Here is a 20,255-nt window from a genome sequence, read left to right on the forward strand (position 1 = left end):
GGTAAGAGGAAACATGTATTTAGGTTTTTTTCAGGTGAACTGTCCCTTCATACCATCAGCTATTAAACATAATAAAACTGTCAAACCAGCAACAGTGCCTTTGTTCATTTGAAATGTCAGTTTTTATTAATGCAGGTTAAATTAGTAGTAATGGTTACATGGCCAGCGGCAGGTTGGGTCCCCTTACAGGGACGTTAATAACTGACCTCCCACTGAACCAGTATGTACCTCCACAAACACACAGCAATACTAGCACTGAGCTATCACAAGAAGTCCCATCACTGAGTTAGCAGACAAGCCTGTGGTTCTGGTGCGATAGTGAGAGGTCAGAGAGTTGGTACAGAACAAACATCCAATAGCAGATTTAAAAGATTATTTAAAACTGACTAACTGTGTGGTCCTGCTTCTCGATAGCCAGCAGGGCTCGCTTTCCTTACTGACAACAGGACACTATACTATTTAAGCAGGAGAAGGAAAGCCAGCCCTGAACAGACAGTAATGAAACAATATGGTGGTGATTGCCTCAGATTTGAACTTTGTGTGTACATTTGCCTCCCAAAAGAAAAAAACAAAACAAGATTTTCACTGGAGCTCCTTCATGAAACATCAACAAAATAAATACTTCAAGTGTAAATGTTCTGTACGTCTATTATAGTTAGTCAAGTCACATGTCAGATGTGATCGAACAGGTTGTGTAAATAGTGTTCTGTAACACTGCAGGACAATTTATGACAGGGCAAACAAGACAAAATCAAAATGTGCAGATTTAAAGAGGTGTGCTTGATTGATTCTCTTACATGGGAGGAAAAAGAAAGAAACAAACTGCAACACAAACTTCTATAAAAGAAAATCCAGGGCAGACCTCACATTCAGACAAGTGTATTCTGGGAAATGCAGTGCAGAAACTAATTTGAGTTGATTTAAACAGAGCAGCTGGAGTTGAGGTTTAAAGTTCATCCTTGAAGTTGGAAGTAGCATTTCAGAAAACAGTCTGAGCTTTCGATCGTGTCACGTGATCTTCATCAGCAGATAGTTTGCCCAGAATCTCCTCTGAGCATTTCCTGGACCTCTCATCAATGCTGGCTTAAAAGCTGTGGTGTTGAAGATCATGTGAGATAATCAAAAGCCCCACAACAGCTTCTAAATGTTGTTTCCAGGGTCAAGTATGAAATTTCAACCTCAAATTTTAAGCCGACGTGAATGAGAAGCTGTTAAAGTAAATTTAACAATACCACAAGTGAACATCCGTTGAGGAAGCTCACCTGACAGTCTGAAAGCTCCAGAATAGCTAGTAAATGAACCTTGTGGTGAGATTACCACAGAGTTTAAAAAACTTTTAAAAGATTTTGGACTGAGGGAATGAGGTGTTGGGACTCTCAATCAAGCACATCTCTTGTAATGTAAATATGGAACATGAAAGCCTCACTCAGACTTCTGCTGGCACAGAGGCACAGGCCTGATGCAGACACACACAGAGCTGTAGAGGGACACTGAGGCAGTGATGATCAATTAACTCTTCATCAAAAAAACAAAAAACAAAAAAACAACAGGGCTCCCAACATATAGACAAATACATTAAGACACACAAGTTTCATAAAAACACTTAGATGCATTCACACACTCGCATGCCTGGCAGGAGTACTATCTTTTTCTTTTGTTTCTCCTTTAAGCGTTACTGTCCTTCATTGCGATCCAAAGCAAAGTGCACGATGGCAACAAAATGTACAGTCCTTCAGTCAGGGAGAATCGGCTCAGAGAGGGACAAACTCAATGCATTTGGCTTCAAATGCAGCTTTCCTCGCATAAATGCAGGTTAGGTGAAGAGTTCTTGTGGTGAATACACTGTAGCGGCTGCTTTGTAACTGAACATCTGAAATGAGGGTAAGACATGGGTTCTATTGTCCAACTACCAAATCACACCAAGATTTTCTACTATAGCATTTAGTCAACTTCCTCCAAGGATTCAAAAATTCTGGCCTGGATGATTAGAGGTAAGAAATACAAGATTTCCCACCCCTTTCATTTTTTTGTTCCAACAGACCAGTCTCTTCTTTCAAATCCATGAGAGGCAGTGAACCAAGCGCTCAGCTGAGAGATGAAAGCCTACAGGATGGTACAGCAGTTGGGGCATGGGGGGGTGATGAGTGTTGGTGGGAACAGTTTGACCCTTCTCGTGGACCGGGGAGAGGTGGGGCAGGACTCTGTCTCTCAGCCCTCCATCCCAAAGTCCTCTGTGAACTTCTTAACCTTCAGGAGATCTTCAGTGTTGACTGTGGGACGGGTGGTGGACAGAGAGCGCAGCATGTCCGACTGCAACAGGACAGGAGATACATGTCACTTTTGGTTGACATTGTTTTTATACTCAATTCTCCAGACACTAGACTCATAGACGGGTTACTGCGTTTCTAATAACAAGCTGCTTAATAATGTAACTGAAAATAAAGTGGCATATTAAAGGGTAAACTCATTCATAATTTCAACCTGGACCCTATTTTCCCATGTCTTTGTGTCTAAGTGACTAATGGGAACAACAATATTTTAAATTGGTCCAGTACTAAGCAATATAATCCTCAATTTTGCCACTGACAGGCTTTGACTGGTTTTGTAAGTGTCTGGCAACATCATGGAAAGGATACCAACAGAGGTTGTTAAAGATCGTCAAACCCACCAGACTCCATTTACATAAACAGTAATTTTACCCTCGTAAAACGCACTTCATTCAAAGTTGACAGAAGCAAAATAAAATTCACAAACGCCCTCTCGGTCAAACTTTCCACTGTTCCAACAATCACCCACTCTGGTTTGTTTGAAATAACCCCTTAATTCACCCACTTAGCTGTAAAAATATGCTGTTTCTATACACGCTAAAATTACTGTTTACTTAAATGAAGTCTGGTGGGTTTGGCAATGGTGATTTTAGGGATCTTTCTGGTTAAACAAAAAGGATCTTACTCTTTCACAAGAGGTCCACCTTTGTTAGGATCCTTTCTACAGGTTGTCAGATACTTAAAATAATAATCTGAGCCTGTTGGTGGGTAAAAAAAAGCACTCTTTGTGGATGTGAATGGATGGTGCACAAATGCCTGTGAGTTTAATTGGCAGATGGTTGAGCTGCTGCCGACTGCAGCGATCTCACTCAATGCTGGACCAATTTCAACTGTTGTTCCCATTTGTCACATGGACACACAAACATGAAAAAATAGGGTCCAGGGTGAAAATTATCAAAGCTACCCTTTAACTGTGACTAATACATTTTATTCCACACAGGACTGGCTGATTCTAGCTGCAGCCTTTCCACTCTTATTCCATCACTGCAGCTCCGGTGAAAAAGATGTGACTTTCTGAAAATGCTATAGCATTTATTTAGACTTCAAATATTTACAAATCAATTTCTATCACATAAATAAAATATAGACATGCCATTTCTGTCAAACAGACCTTTTGAAGCATTCATTTGTTTCCTTAAAACAATTCAATTCCAAAAGATTAATCATCTAATTTACTGTAACGCTGGCAGCAGAAACAACATTGCTTTCAGCAGTTACACAGTGCTGTGAGTCATTTGGATTTATTCCTTACAATCCATCTAGAGTCATAAGAACACAAATGTAATCCATTTGTTTCCCATACTTATTCTAGCCTACTTAAAGCACAGCACACAGATACAATCTGGGCTTCTGTTGCTCCTTATTCTCTTCTTGTTGTGTGTTTACTCACAGTTTTAATTAGTGTGGGTGTATATGTGACAATTGTTTTGTGAGAATGAATTAACTTGCACATATACATTATGTTATTTTTTCTGAGGTAAGGTAGGAATATTGACAGGGTGTCCATTCAAAAATGTTGAAGCGCCTGTTCAGTTTTAGATCTTGTGTAGTTGTTACTATGGAGATCTGAAACGACGAGCTCCAGCACTGATCATTTCTGTGTTGTCATTAATATATGTGTATCTCACCATGCAGACTATGGGCTCCAGTAGCTTATCACTAGGCACATCCATCCAGGTCATCTCTATGGCTGCAGGGTCGCCAGGGGAACAAGGAGTCAAGAGGTCGTCCACCATCACCTGGTTGTTGCTTCGGGATGGGCCGCGAACCTGCAGGAGGATAAGAAAAAACGTTGAATAGTAATGAAAGAATTATTAACCATAACAAATATTTGACTGAGCTTTGAAGATTTAACGTGTTTCTATGGATTTCTATTCACGTCACCTTTTTGAAGTGGGTGGCAGACTGGACCTTCCTAACAGGCTGCATGAGAGCGTCCCGGACAATAATGCTGATGTCAGCGCCAGAGTAACCGTCTGTTTTGTGGGCAAGCTGCCGCAGGTCGGCCTCGCTCAGGCTGTGCGGCGTGTTCCCCAGATGAAGACGAAACATCTGGGCCCGAGCTGGCTCCTCCGGCAGAGGGATGTAGATACGCTTTTCAAATCTGACACACAAAAGAGGACAAGAGCCATTCAATCGCACAATCACCAGCTGTTCAAGTCATACAGGACAGAAATGCTCGCAGGTATCGCTCACATGTAAGACTCTAAAGAGCTTCTGAAAGCTGCCTGGAGCTGAAACTGACACTATAAAAGAGGACAGAATATAAAAACACAGGACAGTATTCTACAATTGTGTTAAGTGAAGCAGCAACATTGATAAAAATAATACAACTGTCATATTTTGGATTACCCCTGATGTGCATAAAGCCATAGTGTCAGGAGGTTATCTCGCTTTCTGAATGGGTTCAGTGAATCTACAGATTTATTCACATTTGGCTTATTTCATGCACCTTGCATTTCATCTGACGCAATCAACTGACAATGCTACCATCTACTTACTTTTACTATTACAGGGTGTCTACAGGTTTCAGACACTTAAATTTAATGCCTTTCAAGACCTTTTCTGTATTATTTTAACCAAAGCTAAGACTGACTTTTAAACAAATCATCTTTCTTATTCAAGCACTGCAGATATGTATGTTAAAACGTGTTGGTTTATCCATGCCAGTCTTTATCTTTATGAGACTATTGCCCTATCCTAGAAGAGCACCTGCTTTTTTTTTTATAACTAACTAAACAGCTCAATCCAGTGCAGCACTCCCTACTTCCTTAGTCTCATTAAATTTAGGCATTGTAAGACTTTTAAAGGACCTACAGGCACCCTGCTGTTATTTACCAAGATGATTAACAAATATAAAACTGAACTATGAACACCAAAGTATACATAAAATGTGTTTGGATAATTGGGCAGACAATAAGCCTATATACTGTATATATACTTAGTTCCATCAGTTTCTTATTGCTCTGTATAATTTAAATGGAGCTGATAAAAATAATGAATGTTAGAAGGGTAGGTGTAATAAACTAAGGCTTCAGCCTACACCTTTTCGGTCCTGTTTTGTTTTGTTTTATAATGCTAAAAAAGGCATTAACTTCATGTTTATTCATTGTCTATCTATCAGTACATTTGTGTTTTATAAGTTGGAAAGTGACCGAAATAATAATGGTAGTGTATTTCAGTTGTCATGCAAAGACAGCTGAAAACCGCCTTCCAATGCAACTTATCAGTGACTTTAGGTCTTTTGGGAATTTAAAAGGAAAATGATGGAAATGGACAACGTGCTGCTAAGATGTGAAGACTTAAGTTTAACTATACACCACTACAATAACTTCTATTCATCTCAGAGACAACGACCATGCTCCAGTTGCCTTAAATCATAACCTTTATACATAATGTACAGCAACAGTGAAATGTCTCCTCTGACTCACGGGGATGAATTTAGGTCAAATAATTGGTCATTTGAATAATAATAAGACACAGTCAGGACGAGACAAACACACATTCAACCCAGGAGTACTGTAGTGACCTCTGACCTTCTGCGGATGGCAGCGTCTAGCACCCAGGGGATGTTGGTGGCTCCCAGCACCAAGATACCATCGTTGTTGTTTCCCACACCTACAAAATCAGAGATCTTCAGTCAGCTCAATATGAGCACTTTCTGCTTCTCTCAGTGTCCATGCAGGGTTATGTATTTGCATTTTTAAGATGTCTGTAGTTTCCTATTGATCTTTATCCTCATCTCATTCGGCTCACCCTGCATCTGGACCAAGAACTCTGTCTTGATACGGCGCGCGGCCTCGCTCTCATTTTCGTTCCTGGAGCCACACAGCGAGTCCACCTCATCGATGAAGATGATAGAGGGTTTGTGCTGGCGAGCCAGGTCAAATAAGTTCTTCACCAGCCTGGGAGACACAGGGAGAGATGGTGGAAGCGAGACTGAGAGAGACACTCGGACAGCAATACTGAAGGAATTAGTGAATGCAAGCAGCAGAGGTGAAGAGCGTCCCTGACAAAAACAGAGAGAACTGCCAGTCTGGGCTGAAATGGATTTACTACGAGTTGTAAGCATCCTATATTCTGTTAAGGCAATGTGTTTAAACAGTTTCAAAAATCAGTACACACAGGAAAGGTTGTATTTAAATGGAGTCTGGTGAGTTTGGGGATAGCAATTTTGAGGCTGTTTCTGGTAAAACATAAAGGTCTAACTTTATGGGTATTCTTCCCATAGTGGTGTCAGATATTCTGAATAATAATCTGAGCATGTCAGTAACAACAACAAGCACTTTTAGTGGACATAAATTGACAGTGCACAAATGCCCTGAGTGGTTACACTGCAGCCTGTTTAACAGCTGACAGCTGCAGTGGTCTCGCTCAATACTAGACCAATTTCAAGAACTGATCCTCTTTGTCACTTAGACACAAAAACATGGGAAAATAGGATCCAGGCTGAAAAATACCTACGTTACCCTTAACATTTAGATTGTTCACGCATTGTTGACAGGATGAAGAGTCAGATTTTCACTCTAATTAGGCTGAAAACACCTGATAAAATCAACATAGAAAAGAAGTTAAAAACACATTCTGCTATATTTCTGTACTACAACAAATATGTCTTTCCCTGTGTAGAGTACAACTTCAGACAGCAACCACCCCTGAGGAAGAGACGTACTTCTCACTCTCTCCCAGCCACTTGGACATGAGGTCTGAGGAGGAGACAGAGAAGAAGGTGGAGTTATTGGCCTCGGTGGCCACGGCCTTAGCCAGGTACGACTTTCCTGTTCCCGGAGGACCGAACAGCAGGATGCCTCTCCATGGAGTCCGCTTGCCTGAGAACGCAAAGACCAGAAGCGATGTTAGACACATGTCATCCTCTGATCAATTCAGACTGTTATGACAGACCAGGGGCGAGAATCTGAGAGAGTTTGGGCAGTTTTGGCTTCATAAATGATTAACTGAATACCAAAATTGTTGCCAAATAATCTGTTGATCAAGCGTTTTAGCTCTGTGCACACCCATCATCATCACATTATTATACAACAATGGATAATGTATATTTTTGGCTCCAAGCACATCTAAAAAATTTACTAAGGAAAAATATTTGAAACTACACTGAACAAAAATTTAAATGCAGCACTTCTCTTTTTGCTCCCATTTTCACAGGTTTGGGTTACAGATCCAAGACTTTTTTCATCAACTTAAAAATCAGATACAGTTCTCTCACATTTTTGTCGCCAATTTGTTAAAATCATGTCAGTAAGCACTTCTATTTTCCATCCATCCATAATCCATCCACCAGACAGGTGTGACATATCAAGATGCAGATTAAAAAGCATCATTACTGCACAGGTGTGCCTTGGGATGGTCACAATAAAAGGTCACTCTAAAATGTGCAGTTTGAACACAAAACACAATGCCACAGAAATCAAAAGTCTTGAGGGTGCATGCCATTGCCATGTTGACTGCAGGAATGTCCACCAGAGCTGTTGCCTTTGAACTGAATGCTCATTTCGCTACTATAAAACGTCTCAAGTGTTGTTCCCTTGAATTGGGCAGTACATCCGACCAGCCTCACAACTGCACAAGCGGGTTACAATAATAAAGTGGTCGGGTCAAGACCCTAGTGACAACAACAAGCATGCAGATGAGCGTCCGTGAGACAGTTTCTGACAGTTTGTGCATTAAATCTTCTGATTGTGCAAACCATTTGTTGCAGCAGCTGTCACTTGGCTGGTCTCAGACAATTTACAGGTAAAGATACTGGATGTGGAGGTCCTGAGCTGGTGTGGCTACATGTGATCTACAGTTCTGAGGCTTATCTTGGAAAATAAGAAGTACACAGATTTTAACAAATCTGCCACCAAAATTTGAGAAAAAAAATCTCTCGAGTGCATTAAAATGTCTTAGATCTTTTTTTTTTTTTTTTTTAAAAAAAGGCCTGCATTTAAATTTTTGATCAGCATATTTGATTTCAGTGTATGATAGTTAATGGGTGTAAACAGAATTGGAGTGGGAATATCCTACTGTACCTGTAAAGAGGTGAGGAAATTTGATGGGCAGGATGACAGCTTCCTTAAGAGCTTCCTTTGCTCCCTCCAGTCCAGCCACGTCATTCCACCTGACATTGGGCTTCTCCATTACGATGGCACCTGGAAACGCAGGCAGAGCATGATTAAGACTGACAATGCAGATGGCAGAAACACTCCAAAGGTGATTGTGCACCTGTAGCCATTACACAAAAAAGACCATATAACTCCACTGAACCTAAGACTACTACTGATAAAAATAAGAATTATGCAAGGTAACATTTGATCAGAGTGTGGTGTTATTGAGCTATACAAAATTATCTATTAACTATCTAACTATTTACCCCCCATGCACATGAACTCACCCATAAGTTGCTCCTGTAGTTTCTTCTTCTCTGGGTTTTCACCCTCACTGTCACTATCACTCCTACACCAGACACAAACACAGAGGTTGACACAAACACAGTAAAGCCCACAGAATTGAACATATGTTTTGAGAGCGCAAAAGACAGACAGCATACTTGTCATTGCTCTGTGCCTCCTTGACAGGCTTCTTGCCCTGTTTGTCTTTATTTTTCAGATAGTCTTTGAGTTTCTCCGCTCTGTCGAGGTACTGCATACACTTCGCTCGTATACTCTCCTTCGCCTTGTCGCTGTGGGCCTCATCTATGAGAAAGACAGAGTTCCAAACAACAATGTGAGAAAAACCCACTAATGTTAAACTAATTTCAACTACCTATCAGGCTGCAGCACTCACATTTGATGGCATGTAGGAAATATTCCACAGCATGCTGGTACAGTCGCAAGGCCTCCTCATAATTCTTTGCCTTGTCTTCCTCTGTGGCTTTGGTCACAAGATCAATCGCTTTCTGCAACAGATGCAGAGAGACTCAGTCAGAGGGCAGATGTAGGCATAGATGAATTGGGCAGGGAATGTGCACATTAGTCATCCTCACATCAGCCTGCACATGTCAACACTGAAGCTTCAACCAAAACAAAGCCAAAGTTATACAACTAGCATAACATGTTACACAATGGGATCCTGATAGTTTATGTGATATACAACAAAATCCACTGGTTACTTCTCAGGGCAATTAAAGCACAAAAAATAAAATGTTCCGTTATGTTATAATGTTTTTTTCTTTCTTTATAGCTGTCAGTGAGGAGGGGCTATAGCCCGACTAACGCTGAGAGAACGGTTGCTAACGTTATAAACATCATCCAGCAGAGCTTTAACGTTAGTGAGCAATCCACAAATGCACAACCTACATCAGTATTAGTTAATATTATTGTTATACAGCAAGTAGTTAGCTAGTGCAGTAACGTTAGCTCTTGCTAAGGCTAATCTTATATCCAAGACAAAGTACTAATAGACTGTTTGCGGGCTCAGTTACCTAAACTGGCTTGCTCACAACATTAGCAGGCTTTAGCGTCAGCTGTTCTGCTAGCACGTTAGCTTGCATTCAAGCAGCTGTATGAGCTAAGCCGAGTTATATGCAGTTGTAGCAAGCTAACGGTAGCTAGCAACTATTAGCCTACCTGTAATGTTGACGTTGTCATTTCATCTCAGTCTTGCGCTCTCCTCCCAGATTTCTATCCTCTGACCCTACCAGAAGGTGGATATGTTAAAAAACGAAGTCGCTAGCAGCCCTGTGTTGCGAGGGGGTAGGCTGTTCTTGACATGACAAAACAGTAGCTAATGCGTTAGCTAGCTAGCTGATATGACAGCTCTGCTTCGACCCAACAAACCACAGCAACAACGCTGCGACTACCAACCACAAGCTAGCTGACACAAAGACAACTTCCGGTTGACACTTTAAAAATATAATTATTACAAGCTTATGTCTGCAAAATGACAGAATATACACATTGAACAGCTTAAACAATATTTTATCGCTATTAAAATTAATTTTGTTTTTTTTTCGATTTTTCCCGTTTTCTTAAACACAAAATTATACGAAATAAGTCTGGGAAAATATGTACGAAGGTACATTGTGCTACAACACAAATACAGAAATTAACAACAGAGGTAAAAGAGGTATTATTTTGAAAATTAAAAGAGAAAAATGAATTTTAACGAAAATGCAACAAAAATAAAAAGGAGAGACAATCAGGTAAACAAATAAGGAGCACAAAAGGCAGGGTAAGAGACATTAATTACACATTAACACAGCTTTTAGCTTTACTCTTCAATTTGTCCATATATTTTAGCGATTTGAAATAACGTTAATGGGCAAAGTAATTTGTAACCACAGTGAAAGAGGGGGCACACCCTTTCCACTTACAATTATGAATACAATATTTACCCAAAATAATTCCAAGATTAACAGTTATGAAATGTTTGCATCCACGTTGTCTTTAACAACAAAATGACATTTAAATGACGGTTTATTATCCTTTTTTTATGACCAGACATAAACAAATTTACATATGGACATTTAAAAAAAGGTAAATGGTTTTATCTTCTGAGGAACAAAGTGTCTACTTCAAATTTAAATCTTATGTGAAGAAAATAATTAACAGGGTATAATGCTGACAGTTTTAATGTAGGTTTCTTTAGCTTAAGGAGCAACATGGCATGGTAGATGAAATAAAAAGGACATTTTCCTTAAAGGGACCTCTATATTACCTAATACAGAGCATGAGTTCAACTCCCTCCGAGTGTTTGTGTAAAAACTATGCTCATCATTTTGTTGACAGATTTTTGATCCAACAAATTAACATCACCAGAGGAAGAGAAATCCGAGAAAACTGCAACGTTATTTTGTATCATAAGACGTAAAGGATTTGGAATTGCTTTGCAGATTTGGTGATAACCTTTTGTTAAAAAGAGTATTATTAAAGTTTCTAAAAAAAAAAATCAAATGATCATCTGAACGTAATAAGTCATATACAGAGACCCTTGTTATACTAAACAGCTCTACTGATAGTAATAACCCTGTTGTTCAATGACAGAGAATTGTGTGGTGATAAATCCAACAACGTGACAAAGGAAGCTGCTGCTGGCTCCACCTAGCGGCCATTTTGGTGCCATAGCAGTCGTACTCCCATAATTGAAAAAGATGCTCACAATAAGACAGGAAATAGATACATTGAAACACGTGTGGACCTAAACACCGAGAAAAACAGTCAAAACGTAAAATGAAATTAGAATATGGTCTTTATTACAGCCTACATGTAAATTTCCACAACAAACAACACATCAATCTATGTAATTTGTAACGGTTTTATTGGTAGGTATTTACATTTGGGATTATTACATTGCTATCATACATTGTATACTGTATCTTGGAAGGAAGTCTAAAATACTTTGCATATGACAGGTTGTTGCAGCAGCACTTTATCCTGTTGTGACTTTTCAGTTCAATGATTGTGTTGGACGCAAGCTGCCACAGATATTACCTTTGGTTTCAAAAACCCCTTCTTTGAAGCATTGCTTTGCATAGACAGGATAGCCACGATTTCAGAACATATAGAGAAAAGGATGAAAAATAATCACCTGGAAGAGGAGGGGAGGTGTACATTCACAGATTTAAAGGGGTTTGTTAGGTTAGTGCATCAAGCTCGAAGAGGGACGGCCTGTAGCTCGTTGAAGGTTGACCAACTTAAGACAATCAGATCTGTGCAGTGAGTTAGAGGAACACGATTGACATAAAATTAAAAGTGTGGTTAATAACTCAAACCTCCCACATGCAGATAATAGTTTAGGGGAAGTAAAGTCTGCCTCACCTACTGACTATAGCTTGAAAAAGAACTATAAGCTACAACAACTAGTTAGCTTACATAAAAAAGCCCCCCAAAAAGTTGTTTAAACCATCACAAGGACATCAGCATCCAAAATAGAATAAAGGTCATTCAGAGTGGTGACTGTGTTCCTTATCCAAGGACAGAGGGGATATCTTGTTCTCCTATGTTGCACGGTCAGTGGACACAATGGGACATTGTTTGAAACCCAAAAGAACACAGAGGCTCTACTGAAGGGAAGGGCTGCTTTAGCAACTTGTACCATGATCCAGCAGAGAGTTATGAAAATGTTAATTACAGTCATGCTGAATTTATAAACGATAAGGTCTTAACACAATATGGAAATAGATTTGCCTCGGTATTATTTGTGTTCAGTTCAGATCAACAATCTGTGTTAATGTGTAATTCATACATACAAAATACAAAAAAAGATTTGTAAACCCAAAAATCTGTTTTGTTAATATAAAATGGATCTGCAAATACACAAACATAACACAGGCACCGGACTGAACAGAAGAACTGAAGAGAAGATTGTATTGAGTTTAGTTAGATAACTTCAACCCACCTCAATTTTAGTAACAATTTAAAAAATGAACTAATATAGGGGTACTGTACCATAAGTGGTACGTAATATAGATAAATAAATGTCTGTTTTGTGGCATTTACTATTGGTAGAAACTTTAAAAATAAAGTTTCATAAGAGCGTAAATGTTTATTCTTGAGCTTGGAAACGGTAGTTTAACAAATAACCTTAACTCTAGGTCCATTTACTAACTTTTTTCCAGAGCTTTTAACTGCACCTCACGGTCTTCATCAGTGGATGGAGTTTGCTCACTTGTTGTCAAGTGACCTCACACTTGACCTCAGTTGGCTCTGTTGTTAGTGTAAATAATAATAATAATGATCTAAGACGTTTGATAAAAACTAGTCCAGACCAAAAGCACTGAATAGGAAATGGGCAAAATCTCATCAATGTTAGTGGACGGCTGGAGAAAGGTCAAGGAGTCATTCACGTGTGATAGCAGAGACCATCTCCCCCAATCTACTACAACGTGAGTTAAAGGAACTCCATGCTAAATTCAGAGCGTATGAACTGTCTGGACATGGTTCCCAAAATGGAGGTGGCTGAGCCAGTGGCTAGCAGCTAATGATGCTAACTCTGTAAACAGTGCTAAATAACAGCAACAGTGCTGACAGAGCTAACAGTGTTAACCAGGGGGAACTGGGAGGTGGCTGCTAACTAACTCCTGATATCAGCAGTAACCGCCCTATGAACGCAGTGCAAAGTGATGGCGATGAGCTATACAGTGGGACACACACATGCACGGGCCAGCTTACCACAACAAACCACAGAGAAGCTCAGATAACACCACACACAGAGGGAGCATAACTTTGTTCTCTGCTCACAATGTCTTTACTCCACTATATCTTTACATAGTAAATAGTGGTTTGCTGCTATATTAGTGATCTGCATGCCATACGCACAACCTTTAAGTTCTAGGCTTCGGTCACGTAATTACAGCTGAGTCATCTATATGACAAGTGAGACCATTATATGTAACTGAGAGCTCCAAAAAGAAAGCCAGTCATTGACCTGGAGTTAAGATCATTTTCTTGAACTTGAGACAAAAACGGAAGGAAAGGACCACAATAAGCTAAAGGACATAAAGTGTACAGTAACTTCCCTTCTGCAGGGGTTCAGAGGAGGTGAGATGTGTTTGACCACTGTAGTTCGGATTACGAAAATACAATGGTACTTCTGTCATGTGGTGGCCCACCTTGACATGAGCCTGTGAAACAGTCCTTAGCCAGAGAAACGCTGCTGTAGGAATGGTAACAAGAGACCAGTAATCTCAAGGAAAGTGGAATGAGATGATGGCGACAGTGAGACGGAGACAACGTGGTAGTGTAGGTAAAGAAGGGGAGGTAACACATGTTGTATATCATCGTCTGATACAGAGGTCAATGTCAGGAAGTCATGCTATCATTGAGTATACACTTAAAAAAACAAACGCCATAAAAACAAAGTAACATGGTTTACACTATAAGAGTAATACTATTGCTTGCACATGTTGAAAGCTTGAAATTCTCTTATTGTGTGAAATTTAAAAAAAGGAAACATTACAAAGAGTGTCTCTGACTACATGTAAAAAGGCACAGTTGGCAATCCTGATTACAACAGTAGTTTGGGATAATGTGCTAAAAGGTGGGTCTGTCAGACAGCAGGCACACTATCAAGCCAACAGAAGCGTGTAGTATAGACACACACACACACACACACACACACACACACACACAGACCTTTCTTCATTCACATAATCTCTGTTTAGTTAACTGCACTCTGACTCTAAAACAGCGTCATTCACTCACACGTCTACACAGACACAAACAAATACATTAAAAATAGCCCAAAGTACATTGGAAGGCTGTCACGGAATGATAGGCATAGAGTAAAAACAGGGAGCATTTACCAGTCTGTGCTTGGCTGTGTATTAGTTGTCTAAAAATCCTTCCTTTCCATAATATATTTTAGCAACACTTTGCTTGAAGTGCACTGGTAATGGAAACTCATAAGCACATCACAGCATCTTAACTTTTTTATTTTTTTTTAACATATCAGATAATTAAATTTAATACATTATCACATGGAATGTTATGAGATTGTTAATAGCTATTTTTTGCACGTTGTGACTGTCTCATCACACCTTATGACTTCAAGCAAAGTGCCACTTCTTTTTACCTGACCTCGCAATTCAAATAACTGCAAGGAAAAGTTTGGAAGAGAAGGCACGATTTCTAGACAATCGACAATACAACTCGTGGGTTAAATCTTCCCTGCAGCTTCAGCTGTGAATGGAGGAATTGGAAAAAAAAATTAAAATAAAGAATCAACCCCCGGTATCAGCATTTTGGGAGCGTCTCCCCCCTCCTCGCTGTGCCTGGGCACGTCCTCTGGTCCACACTGCTGCTGTTGGTTGTTTCACGTCAGGAGGCCCATACGAGTGAGCTTGGCTGACAGGAAGGAGTGGAGGACAAACACCACTGGCTTTGGACCGGAGTGGAGGTCAAATACCTGGAGGATAGAGGGAGGAAGTGAGGAAGGAAAGAAACAGCAGAGTAGATGGAACAGGAAAAGAGAGATATTAGAATGTAAAAAAGGGTCAAACTCTGATTTCTATAACCTCCTTGCATCTACTGAAATGCAGATTATTAACAGTATATTATGCAGATCACATTACTACAGTAAACACTTCATTTGAGTTCCTAAATTATGTGTACAGTCACTTTGTGTGTATCTGTCTGTCCACAGTTAATTTCATAAACTACTGAACCAATCTGCCCCATATTTTGTGTGCACATTTATGATTGTATGTTCCAGGTCCTCTTGTATTTGCAGTGACTCACAATTGTTAAAAACCCATGTTATTGACTGTTTCATGCATTCGTTGACTTTTGATTCCCCACTCCTCCTAACTGGCTGGTCGGGGCAAGTCCCTAACAAAATCACATAGCAGCAGCAGAGAGCAAAATGCATTTTTGGCACAACAGCTAGGCTAAAACAAGAAGCCACACTTGTTGCAGGACAATCCCCTTTCTTTGTTATCCTTGCCGCCATATTGACAGTTTAAAAAGACGTACAAAGAAGTAATTTTTACAAGGTACAGAAATGAAGACTGGGATTGTTGTGCACACTAATGGTGATATTGATATTGTTTTTGGTTTTCTTTTTTGGGTAGTGTTGTTGATTACAAATGTTTATATAAAAAACATGAACAGACTGGTTCATGGTTCATAAAATACAAGGCAATGTCACATCACTTCGACTGCGGAAAGTCTCTGACAGATGTCTTTATATATGAGTTTCATTCTTTCTGACAACCAGAGACTGTGTAAATCTAGGTATTACATACCGTCTCTGGCCGTCACCCAAAAGTCACATAGCTGTATTTACATGCACATCTCTGCGGATCCATGTGTCACATAGTTGGAGCTCCCCTTCAACATTTCAAAATGGTGACTTTGGTGCCCCCAAATGGTATTATCAAAAAAGACACTCTGCCCCCCCAGAAAAATCTCACATTACAATGAACGAGCTTAAAGCAACACACAGACTGAACAAAGTTTGACTTGAAGTATTTTTTTCTACCAACAAAAACCTGTGTCATCAGAATAATTTAGATGTTTCCAAATCACTTAAAAAAACCCATCTATATTATTTTAGACTAAACAACTAATTAAAAATGTTCGATAAAAGTTACAATGATGTGTCACATGATGGAGTAATCCACCTGCTCTCCAGCAGGAGTAGAAAATGGTGAAAAGTCATGACATCATATCAAATATTACAGTAAATCTTATTTTCCCCATTGTCTTAACTTACCATTTCTCCCTCTGGACCCCCAAAGTCAAGGTAGAGGTTGCGTATTCCGTCATCGGCGGACATTTTGAGCTTCTCGTAGGGGTATCTGAACAGCACAGCACCCCCGGCTGGATCTGCCGGCTCCCTCGTCACAGTGAAGCCCTTCTCATAGTGCAGCGTCAGTCGAACATCCTGTCTGTTCAACGTGCAACCTGGAAGAGAAAAAAAGAGAGCTTCAGAATGGCGGGGGAGGCAGGGTGAGAAATGTACCAGTGGGTGAGTATAATGTGTACTGCATGTTTAAATAACTGCATGGGACGCTTTCTTTGGTCCCAGCAGTGATGCTTTCTGTCACCTGAATAATAACTTAGACAAAGTTAATTTACAGAATCTGCTCCTCTCTGCTGCAGCCCAAAGACAAGTGCATCTTTCATATAAAAATCCTGCACCGTGCAGTTTAAGCTGTGTCGTCATTTGATCTGAAAGCATGTGTATTGCTGTAACTTGACTTGGCTTTAATGTTCCTGCACAACTGTAGAAGGACAGGGAAGACGAAAAAGGAAAAAAAAAAAGGCTGATTCTTTCCAGTGCTGTTCCTGCAGCCAACTATTGTTCAGCACAGAGTGGAAACATTCCCCTCTGCTGGCTCCCACTTCTGCTTTTCCTGCAGAGCTGCTCTCTCTGAGCTACAGCACACTGTGAGTGTGCCAGTTGCTTTCAGGAGCTTCCTGTCAAAGTCAAAGTACTTTTGCATTTAAAGGCCTATGTATGTACATAGAAATATTTTATCTGTGCTTCCCTGGAAAAAAAACTCATGTACAAGCATTACATGAGGTATAATTTCTCTAGAAAGGTAACTTCCTCTCGTTATTCACTTAATAGAATGATGATTTCATGCACAAAGATGAACCCACATCCTCTGGTTAAAGGTCTGCTTACTCACTCTGCCATCCTGCTGCCAACCTGTCTGCACCGACACAAACCACATACACTGAATATAAAACAAGCACGTTCATCAAAACTTGTATACATGAGCCGAGCACCCCTGTGGTGCTCAGTCCACTCTGGCATTGTTTGAGGTTGTAGCCTGTGGTGTTGTATTGTATTGCAGTTTATAATGAAGTGTTTCCTGTGGACAAGAAAAAAATGCCTGGGGTGACCTTACATTTAAATCAATAAGCATTATCAACATTTACCTTGAAGACAGTTATTGTGGCGATATATATATATAAATATATATATAAATATATATATATATATATATATATATATATATATATATAATTTTGGCTCACAGGCTTTCCTTCCAGTTAAAGATAGTGGGCTGTTGGTTGGTTGGTTGAATGTCTGGTTAGATGTGATCAGTGGTGGAAAAAATAACATCAACACCCTTTATCCACACCTTCAGAAAGTGGTTAAAATAAATAAATAAACAGCAAACAGCTGCCAATTTAATTTTTACACATTCAGCAGATACAAAGCTATATTAGCATTCACTTAGAGGCATGTTTGTGTCTAATATTCACTCCCCTTTTAGCTCTGTTTTTGGTCTCCACCAACTCCTGATCGAAATATGTTCGCCAACTAGTTTGTCTGTCTGCTGTTTGGTGCTGGGCAGGTAGTTTTCAGTGGGTTTATCTCAGCTTTTTTGCTAGAAACAGCTGCCTGCTACTGCTTGAAACTGTGCCGATGAGAGTGGTTAGAGTGAACCAAGAAGTTTCAGAATAAAAAACCAAAACAATGAGGTGACAGATGCTAAAACCCTCTGGTAAGATGAAGTAAACTGTAGAGTTTCTAATAATTCTTTTAGGGTTCATCACAAAGAGCAGTATCATTTACATTATGTATAAATATTACATAAAACATGACAGAAAATATATAAATAAATACTGATTATAGCCATTTTAGGTAAAAGTAGTGACACCACAAATACTCGATTTTAAGTCAAATACTTTTTTTTTTTTTTTTTTTAAAGTACCAAAACTATTAAAAGTATAAGTACTTATTATGCATAAGTCCCTCAAATTGTACCTCAGTAGAGTTAATATCACATGTAAATGTGATGTAAACATATGTTTGCCTTGAAGCTTGTTTCAGCCTTAAGACTATTTGGATGTCTACAAGCCCACAGGGACTGACTGAACTTTAAACTCTTACAGACTGATCACCTATTGCACACACACCCACACTCACCAATGGAGACCTCTTTAATGAGCTCAGCGGCAGCATGTGCCCCCTGCACGAGGGCTCGCGTCCATGAAGACAGATCCCAGTGGGTCTCCACTCGGAAGATGTGGGACTCGATGCCCCGCCCTGTGCCCGTCCGAGTGGCGAACACCAGGTCTGAACCCTGGGCGGGAGAACCCCGGGCGCTGCCGGAATGAACCAGTCTGGAGGGAGAGACAAATGAAAATACAGACACGTTTAACATTCTCAAAGACCACCCGCATAGATAATCTGCATTGGTGAGACTCCTAATTGAAATTGCTTAGCTCCTCTTAAGCTGTTTATTAAAGTTGGCAAGGAGTCCTGGTCTCTGAAGTTGCTAACCCACAACATCGACTGGTCTGGCTGGTGTAATTTCCTAAGTGAAATGAACTGAGTGTTGAAATTTGAGTCGTGTTTTACGGGTGGGGTTTGCCAGCTGTAAAAGTTGTTTCCCCCCAGAATTCACATTTACACTGCAACAAAACTGAACTACACTGAACAGGTCACCACTGTCCTAACAAAACTTTACTTCACTTTCATTTTAATGTGACCAACTGTAAACTTCCAGGTACTTACCATAAATTACACTTTGTTAAACGTACAGTGACAATAAATGGAAAGTACTGAACTGAAACACAGCTTAACCTTTTGAAACCTTTTTCCCCTTTTGACAGTCAGCTGATATGCTCTTGAATATTTACTGACATCTTGCAGAGAATCAACAAAAAAATGTCCCACCCAAATGCATATTAACATAAATATATATATATGTACCGTAAAGAAATGATAAACTAATTTCACAGGTATGATGACAGTGAACTGTTCTTAGCAAAAGTTAAATCTGTAAATGAGTCATTTCTACTTGTGACTTTCATTTGACCCATAGCATGACATATGTATGTGTTTCCTGATAGACCTAAAGCAGACCAGTCAGGTAGGATTGAACGTTCTGGCTTTAGCTGAGTGCACTTGCTGTCTGATGTCTTTACCTTGTGGCTAGCAGCGGGTGTGTGAGCAGAGGCATGGACCAGGACTCTCTGCTCCACGGCACTGATTCAAATAGCAGGATGTCCTTCTCGGTCAGTGCCATGACCACTGGCTTGTACTGCTGCCGTCCACCTTCCAGCTGGACCTACAGAAGAAAGTCAGAGGGAGATGTCAGTACTAATAAGTTAAACTGATACATCAAAACAAAGTAAATCTCTAAATTACATTTTTACTTCATGTTTTGTTCAGTAATTTACAGTAATTCCATCAGTTTACTGCAAAAGGCAGCAATATATCCACTTTCTCCTACCATTAGTCACCTTGCATCAGAGTCATTCTCTGATCTCATGAAAAGGGTGTGTTTTTATTATAGGTAAGCCTGTGTATGTTAAAAAATTAAGCAGATGTGTTCTCCAAGTCTATAATTAACTTACATATGGCATATAGATCTAACTATTCAGTTCATGTGTAAAATATCACATTACTGAATAGAGACAATTTTAATGATGTAGTTTGGCAGTGTACAGGTATAGTGGTGTAGTTTAATGAGTTAAAAGTATGGTGATGAACGTAGTTTAATGGGGTATAAATGACTACAGGGTA

The 20,255-nt window shown here is 39.7% G+C and overlaps 2 protein-coding genes across 2 annotated transcripts in view; both read right to left on the minus strand.

Annotated features, from left to right (window-relative positions):
* Positions 1–95: 95 nt before the first annotated feature.
* On the minus strand, positions 96–10,133 carry vps4a (vacuolar protein sorting 4 homolog A). Its single transcript, XM_049573734.1, has 11 exons — positions 9,893–10,133; positions 9,111–9,222; positions 8,875–9,019; positions 8,719–8,780; positions 8,357–8,476; positions 7,000–7,156; positions 6,084–6,232; positions 5,864–5,945; positions 4,212–4,431; positions 3,956–4,096; positions 96–2,310 (listed from the first exon to the last, which is right to left on the minus strand). Exons 1-11 carry the CDS (start codon positions 9,911–9,913, stop codon positions 2,209–2,211), a joined length of 1,311 nt encoding a protein of 436 aa, XP_049429691.1. The 5' UTR covers positions 9,914–10,133; the 3' UTR covers positions 96–2,208.
* A 1,362-nt stretch (positions 10,134–11,495) lies between these two features.
* sntb2 (syntrophin, beta 2) overlaps positions 11,496–20,255 on the minus strand; it is a 36,986-nt gene continuing 28,226 nt past the window's right edge. The window contains exons 4-7 of the mRNA XM_049573722.1: positions 19,655–19,797; positions 18,651–18,847; positions 16,479–16,669; positions 11,496–15,170 (exon numbers count right to left, since the gene is read on the minus strand). Of these exons, the coding sequence (XP_049429679.1) occupies positions 15,078–15,170; positions 16,479–16,669; positions 18,651–18,847; positions 19,655–19,797 (624 nt within the window). The 3' untranslated portion in view covers positions 11,496–15,077. The remainder of the gene's footprint in view (positions 15,171–16,478; positions 16,670–18,650; positions 18,848–19,654; positions 19,798–20,255) is intronic.

This window comes from Epinephelus fuscoguttatus, linkage group LG4, assembly GCF_011397635.1.
Source record: "Epinephelus fuscoguttatus linkage group LG4, E.fuscoguttatus.final_Chr_v1".
Taxonomy (NCBI): domain Eukaryota; kingdom Metazoa; phylum Chordata; class Actinopteri; order Perciformes; family Serranidae; genus Epinephelus; species Epinephelus fuscoguttatus.